The 8,085-nt window shown below is 38.7% G+C and overlaps 1 protein-coding gene across 1 annotated transcript; it reads left to right on the forward strand.

The window, feature by feature from the left end:
* The first annotated feature begins 1,622 nt into the window (after positions 1 to 1,622).
* mtrfr (mitochondrial translation release factor in rescue) lies at positions 1,623 to 7,745 on the forward strand. Its single transcript, XM_071352992.1, has 2 exons — positions 1,623 to 2,090; positions 7,420 to 7,745. The coding sequence occupies exons 1-2, from the start codon at positions 1,821 to 1,823 to the stop codon at positions 7,648 to 7,650; spliced, it is 501 nt and encodes a 166-aa protein (XP_071209093.1). The 5' UTR covers positions 1,623 to 1,820; the 3' UTR covers positions 7,651 to 7,745.
* The last annotated feature ends 340 nt before the right edge of the window (positions 7,746 to 8,085 follow it).

Below are 8,085 nucleotides of genomic sequence, written 5' to 3' on the forward strand. Positions count from 1 at the left end.
AATAATTTTCAGAATCAGCTTTTTCAGCAATTACAGCTATGAGTCTGTCTGGTTAAGTCTCTAAGAGCTTTGCACACCTGGATTGTACAATATTTGCTCATAATTCTTTTATTTATAATTCTAGCTCTGTCAATTTGGTTGTTGATCAATGCTAAACAGACATTTTCAAGTCTTGCCATAGGATTTCAAGCGTTTATAACTCAAAACTGTATCTAGGCCACTCAGGAACATTCAATGTCATCTTGGTAAGCAACTCCAGTGTATATTTGGCATGAGTTTCAGGTTATTGTCATACTGTAAGTTGAATTTGTCTCCCAGTGTATGTTGGAATGCAGCCTGAACCAGGTTTTCCTCTAGGATTTTGCCTGTGTTTAGCTCTATTCCATTTCTTTTCATCCTAAAAAAAATCCCTAGTCCTTGCCGATGACAAGCATACCCATAACATGATGCAGCCACCACCATGCTTGAAAATATGAAGAGTGGTACTCAGTGATGTGTTGTGTTGGATATACCCCAAACATAACTTTGTATTCAGGACACAAAGATAATTTCTTTGCCACATTTTTTGCAGTTTTACTTTACTTTACTGTTTATTGCAAACAGGATGCATGTTTTGGAATATTTTTGTTCTGTACAGGCTTCCTTCTTTTCACTCTGTCAATTAGGTTAGTATTGTGGAGTAACTACAATGTTGATCCATCCTCAGTTTTCTCCCATCACAGTCATTAACATCTAACTTTTTTAAAGTCACCATTGGCCTCAAGGTGAAATCCCTGAGCGGTTTCCTTCCTCTCCGGCAGCTGAGTTATGAAGGATGCCTGTATCTTTGTAGTGACTGGGTGTATTGATTCACCATCCAAAGTGTAATTAATAACTTCACCGTGCTCAAAGGGATATTCAAGTTTTTATTTTTTTCTATCTACCAATCAATAGGTGCCCTTCTTTGCGAGACAATGGAAAACCTCCCTGGTCTTTGTGGTTGAATATGTTTGAAATTCACTGCTCGACTGAGGGACTTTATAGATAATTGTATGTTTGGGGTACAGAGATGAGGTATTTATTCAAAAAGCATGTTAAACACTATTATTGCACACAGAGTGAGTCCATGCAACTTATGTGACTTGTTAAGCACATTTTTACTCCTGAACTTATTTAGGCTTGCCATAACAAAGCTATTGAATAATTACTGACTGAAGTAATTTAAGCTTTTCTTTTTTAAATAATTTGTAAAAATGTTGAATAAAAAAATTCCGCTTTGACATTATGGGGTATAAAATCCCAATTAAATTTAAATTCCGGGTGTAAAACAACAACATGTGGTAAAGTCAAGGGGAATACTTTCTGAAGGCACTGTATAAACGGCACACATGATAAATCTACTTCCACAGACCAACATTTGATCGTGAAAAGGTAAAGGAATTGTTGCATATGGAGGGTGTTGTCTGACTCTGTTTTCCCAATTAGATTATTTTTACCATTTGATTATGCTCTAGAATACATTAAAAGGTAATCGTGAAAGGAAATCATGTCAGACAGCCATGATAGCCTTCAGGTGTTGGTCCTCCTTATACTTCAGTCCACGTGGTGGCGATAGTGTGCCACTGTTGGTTCATAGCCACCAATCCAGGAGGGGAAAAAAGTAAACGGTGAACTTGATTTGCTGAGGCTGAAGAGGAAGTGATTGTTTCTTTTGTATTTACACGTGTAAACAATCATATTTTCGCCTAAATTTGTCCGCTGCATTATTGAAACACTGTAAAGAGAGATATCACTTTTAGTCTAAATGCAAACTGAGCCCTCTCACGTAATTCGGGAGGGAAATGTCAAGATTATTCGTTAACCTGATCTTTCAAGTGACGGGGAAGGTAACATGGGGAACCTCAGGACGACCTCCACTTTTTACTGTGCCACCCGTTAGCTTGGCACATGTTCAGACCGCCGGTAAGAAAGATTACATTGATCTCCCTGTCCTAAATGAAGACGAGCTGGACGAGCAGTTTGTAAGAGGGTCAGGACCTGGTGGTCAGGCGACCAACAAAACCAGCAACTGTGTGGTGCTCAGGCACATCCCAACTGGCATTGTCGTTAAGGTGACTAACATATTACATTAAGCCTTTTCTAGTTTATGATGACCATAAGACAACCAATATTACACATGGACAACACGAAATACATTAACTTTTTGATAGGCTATTCTTCCTGGGCCATACTTCCATATGCATATGATGTATGGGGGTCTTTTAGGTCACCCATAAAGGTAGGTAAGGTGCCCCATTTAGGAGCAGTGGTGTAGTGCTCATTTTTTAGGTGAGGGAGCACAAAAGAAATGTAAATTACGTCCTAATTTCCTCAATCAAAGTTTGTATGGACAGATGTAGCCTTTTGAATAACCTATCATTACAGGGCTCTCCAACTCCGTTCCTGGAGCACTACCGTCTTGTATGTTTTCACACCAACCCCAGTTGTAACAAACCTGATTCATTTTATAAACCATCTAATTATTAGAATCAGCTGTGCTAGATTAGGGTTGAAATGAAAACCTACAGGATAGCTCTCCTGGAATAGGGTTTGAGAGCCCTGTTATAGAATATGCATAAAATGCATCCTCCAATTGCAACGTCTGCCCATGCCCACACATATTGTCTCAAGAAAATGTTATATTTTTATACCCTAAAACACCAAGTTAGGCATACCTAATTTCAAAATAGACCATCATCATTGTCAATCATGAATGATAATTATTTGTTTTACCGGGTCTAACTGCATCTGCATGGCAATCATTTTATTGATCTCAATCAGTTTAATGGGAATAGCCTATACATTTCAATCTTCTTGAATTACTGTTTGTGAGTGAACAACTTTATCTCATGATCATGACATATAAAAAGTAGCTTTTTCAAAATATGTTTTGTCGAGATCATGAGATAAACTCTATAAATAGGAGAGGGCGGATTGATGATAGATTGACAGTATGTCTGAGGTGGCAGAACCCACGGTCCATCTGCACATTTGTTTTAATTTATTGCTACACTAAGGGATGATACATTTCATGCTAACATCATGCGTTCATTTGTGTTTCTGGAGCTCATCAGTTTATAAGTTAGAATGTTAGCAAGCTAAATGTCCCTTACCTTGAGCTAAGAGCTCTTGGGCAGCTAAGCCCTCGTGTGGCAGTTAAGCCCTGAATGATGACTGACAGGCAGCACTGTCTCCCAGGCTGTATGCCACCCCCAAGACCACAGCCAATTGCATGTAAGCAACAACGCAGCTACAGAGCCTTCAGAAAGTATTCATACCGCTTGACTTATTCCATATTTTGTTGTTATAGCTTGAATTCTCACCCATCTACACACAATATCCCATAATGACTAAATGAAAACATGTTTTTAGAAATGTTTGCAAATGTATTGAAAATGAAATACAGAAATATCTAATTTATCTAAGTAGTCACACCCCTGAGTCTGTGCTTAGTTCCATTCCGTTGTATTTTTTATCCTGAAAAACTCCCCAGTCCTTTAACGATTACAAGCATACCCATAGCATGATGCAGCCACCACTATGCGTGAAAATATAGAGAGTGGTACTCAGTAATGTGTTGTATTGGATTTACCCCAAACATAACACTTTGTATTCTGGATAAAGTATTACTTTAGTGCCTTCTTGCAAACAGGATGCATGTTTTGGAATATTTGAATTATGTACAGGCTTCATTCTTTTCACTCTGTCAGTTAGGTTAGTATTGTGGAATAACTACAATATTGTTGATCCATCCTCAGTTTTCTCCTATCACAGCCATTAAACTCTGTGACTAACTGTTGGCCTCATGGTGAAATCCCAAAGCGGTTTCCTTCCTTTCCGGCAACTGAGTTAAAGTAGGAAGGACGCCTGTATCTTTGTAGTGACTGGGTGTATTGATACACCATCCAAAGTATAATTAATAACTTCATGCTTAAAGGGATATTCAATGTCTGCTTCATTTTTTTTTTTTTTTATTGGAAAACCTTGCCTGTCTTTGTGGTTGAATCTGTGTTTGAAATTCACTGCTCGACTGAAGGACCTTACAGATAATTTTATGTGTGGGGTAGAGAGATTAGGTAATCATTTAAATCATGTTAACTGTTATTGCACACACAGTGAGACCCATGCACCTTATTATATGACTTGTTAAGCAGATTTTTACTCCTGGATGTATTTAGGCTTGCCATAACAAAGGGGTTGAATACTTATTGACTCAAGACGTTTCAGATTTTCATTTGTTATTAATTTGTAAACATAAAAAAAAAGACATTCTACTTTGACATTATGGGATATTGTGTGTAGGCCAGTGACAAAAAAAAATCGAAACTTAATCCATTTTAAATTCAGGCTGTAACACAACAAACTGTGGAAAAAGTCGAGGGGTGTGAATACTTTCTGAAAGCACTGTAACTTGGCAAGTCTTGTAGATTTTAAATATACTGGTTGTTAGCTTGCATAACTGATGTGTATAATTGTAAGAGACACTTCATGTTTTATGGATAATATTTACATTTACAGAGTGGGTGTGCTCCATTCCTGACAGGCTGATCAGATTCAATAGCAGTCTCAGAGGCTGATAAGTCAGGATTCTACTCTGAAGGCTGTTTCATAGGTAAAGGTCATTGCAGGCAGATTAGCAGAGTGCATTATGTATATGATCAAGACTGGGTGGGCTCTATTCCTGGCAGGCTGATACGATTCAATAGCCTATAACACACTGACACTTAATATGCCTGCAAGAAGCTTTACCTATGAAACAGCCTATAAAGCAGCATTCTTTTATCAGCCTCTGAGGCTGCTATTGAATCAGATCAGCCTGCCAGGAATAGAGCTCACCCCTTGGATCAGATATGCATCTGCCTCTAAAGCACTTTCACAGCTAATATGCCTGCAAGGAGCCTGAACTATGAAACCGCCTACAAAGCAGCATCCTGATTTATCAGCCTCAAAGGCTGAAATTTAATCTGATCAGCCTGTCAGGAATGGAGCTCACCCACTGTAAATATTATCCAGTTATGCAAGTTAACAACCAGTATAGATAACAAGTTAGCTTGTGTCGTGGAAATATTGAATCAAACATTTCTCAGATACCGGAGCGTGTCAATTCAAATAGACTTTATTACAAAAAGTAACAAAACCGAGCAATTCCATGGAAGAACTAAATTGTCTTGCCACAGACCTCAGGCCTTATAGGTTTCCACCTTCAGATAACACACATGGTCACTCCCCTCTATGTAGATGATTAACACCCCTTTGCCTCTCGCCACCATTATCTTTCTGTCTCAATTCTTGCTTGTTTACAGATTCTATTGGTGGCGTATCAATAGCAATGATACAAAAAATAAGACACACGTACTGCAGGTGTCTGTCCAATTATACTCATAGGACTACACAATGGCTCTCCCCAAGCCTGTAATGGCACAGACATACATATACAATACAACTACATGCCCTAAAGCCAGTCACAGGACCAGGCAATGACTTCCCTCAGGCCTACAACCACACAGGCATACATACATAATGCAATTGCATGTCTCAATACTAGTCACAGGACCAGGTAATGACTTCCCTCAGGCCTACAACTGCACAGGCATACCTTTTCTGCCTACTTTCTGTTTTTACATGTCTAGTGATTAACTCCATGTTGACCCAGCTCTGTTCATTCACCTGAGCTCAGCCTTTATTCTGCTTGCACATATCTATTAATTAAACTTATATTCATTCTGCTTACTACTTATATTAGTGCATAATATATGTACTGGAAAATCACCCATAGTCATGAATTTTCCCCTACACTTGCTAGATAGCTAGCTAACAAGACTACATAGCTAACTAGCTTGCTCACAAGACTAGCAAAGTTAGCTGCGTTGTTCCTTGCATGCGATTGGCTGTGGTCTTGGGGGTGGCACGCAGCCTGAGAGACGGCGCAGCCTGAGAAACGGCGCTGCCTGTCAGGCATCGTTCAGGGCTTAAATACCCCGCATTGTTATCAACGTAGCCACAGGGCTCTGATGAAGTGGTTCCTGTGATCTCGCCATAATGAGGGAACAATTTTTTCCTATTTATATGTCCTCTCTGGACTTATGTAAATTAGAGCAGATTATGTTAAAAATGTTAGCCTTTTATTTTGTTTCAATCAAAACATATATCCTCCCTAGTGGCTCTGTTGAGTTTCGGTGCATGATATCTTTTTCTGGACTATTCAGCTTCAGCTAACTATCCTAAAATCTCATTAGAAATTAGGTGTTTTTGGTGTAACAGTAATGTTATAGGCCTACTAAGCTATGGTATGCATTATAGTCGGTTCTGTTATTTATATAAAATACAAATTAAGAGATTGTGATCTTGTGAGACATTGATCTAACTACTAAACGAGCACCATTGTGAGAAGTGATAATCTTCTATTTGTAATAAGAATGTAATAAGTGATGAGTAGGACTATTAGGTGTAGGCAAAAGTTATTTTAAACTATTGGAGCGCCCTTCGGGTTCTTAAAGGACAGAGCTAAATTAACTTTGATTTAATTAGCTTGAACACTTGGTTTCAATATACCCTATTACAGAATAAAATAAAACAGAGGAACTATCAATTCATAGAATTTATTTGCATAGATTTAATCATCAAATCAATTGACCAAGAAGTGAACATATATCATTACTAGGTAGAATTGAAGGGAATTTGTTTTAAAACAATCATAAAATCAAGCTTTTGATGTGGTGTTTTCATGCATCTCAATAAACTATAACTTAAATGCATTATTACCTCCAATTTGTCCAAAATTCACATTTCCAATTTCCCACCCTGACATACCAAGGTAGAACGGGCCCTGCATCTCAACCAATAGTCAATATAGGCTAAATATCCCAAGCAGGGTTTCAGCAACTTCCAGAGGTGGTCAGGCTCTTGGGCTTTGCAGTGGCCACTCTGTTTTGGGTGTCCTCGGCAGAACGGTGTCACCGTAACCAAGTGGTCACATATCGTTCTGGGTTCGACTGCGCAAGAGAGGGTTGGTGGAGATCTATGAACATCAAGGCAGACACAGCTGAATTAAAAAAAAAAAATCTTATTGGCCAAAGTTGTCAAGCCTCCAACGGGCCTCCGCAGTACACACATGTAGCCTACAGTTCATCATTCTCACCACCGCCAGAGAGAAGACAGGGAAGAAGCCACCATTTACCTGCCTCTAGGCTGCTATAGAATTTATTTGGATTGTCATTCTATTGTTTTTCATGGAATTTGTGGTAATGAAATAATTTATTTAGAATTGATCAGAATACATTTTGTGTATTCTCAAATTGAAAAAACTGAGGTGCTCCCTCACGCTCCATCAGCACTAGACACTTGTTTAGGAGGTACCGTAATCTGTACATTTTTATTGCTAACTCCTCTCTCATAATTCAGTGCCATCAAACCAGATCGGTGGAAACAAACCGCAAAAGAGCTCGGCAGATAATGAGGGAGAAGCTTGAGGTCACCTACAAGGGAGAAGAGAGCGACATTCTGAAGAATAAGAAGGAGTCTATACAGAGGAAACAAGACAAGAGGAAAAAGGCAAATGAGAATTTGGAGAAGAAGAGACTTTTCAAAGAGGCACTGATGATAGACTCCAAACCAGGGGATGACAGGGGATGAAAAGTATGCATGAACATAACATTTAGTCTGATCAACAAATATGTCCTACCTCATCGTGATCTGTAATGTAAATAAAGAGCACCTATTGAAATCAATTATATTGTCATCAATCTGTCTAAGATACTTTTATTGGACCAATAAAATCAAAGGTCTTTTGAGTCTTTGATCTTCAGACTGGAGAGTTGGTCCAATTCAATCCAATAACTTTGTTTGCACCTTGCCTGTTAGAGCCTTGCATTTCTCTCGGTTTCTGCCAAGCATTCACGTATAAGCCCCCTGGCGTGAATAATACCTTCAAATGAAAAAGAAAAGATAAAAACACACTTAAGTTCTAGAGTCCATGAAACGTCAAATTATAACTTTACAGACCCCAATGGTGCATAGTAGATTTCACACGGCAAGTACTAGATCGCGAGAACCCAAGGAGGCATACAG

Source organism: Salvelinus alpinus, chromosome 19, assembly GCF_045679555.1.
Source record: "Salvelinus alpinus chromosome 19, SLU_Salpinus.1, whole genome shotgun sequence".
Taxonomy (NCBI): domain Eukaryota; kingdom Metazoa; phylum Chordata; class Actinopteri; order Salmoniformes; family Salmonidae; genus Salvelinus; species Salvelinus alpinus.

Excerpts from the sequence above, each read along its gene's own strand:
- mtrfr (XM_071352992.1), top strand. The coding sequence starts at position 1,821 with ATGTCAAGATTATTCGTTAACCTGATCTTTCAAGTGACGGGGAAGGTA. Across the intron at positions 2,091-7,419 it reads CAACTGGCATTGTCGTTAAG|TGCCATCAAACCAGATCGGT; the intron begins GTGACTAACATA and ends CTCATAATTCAG.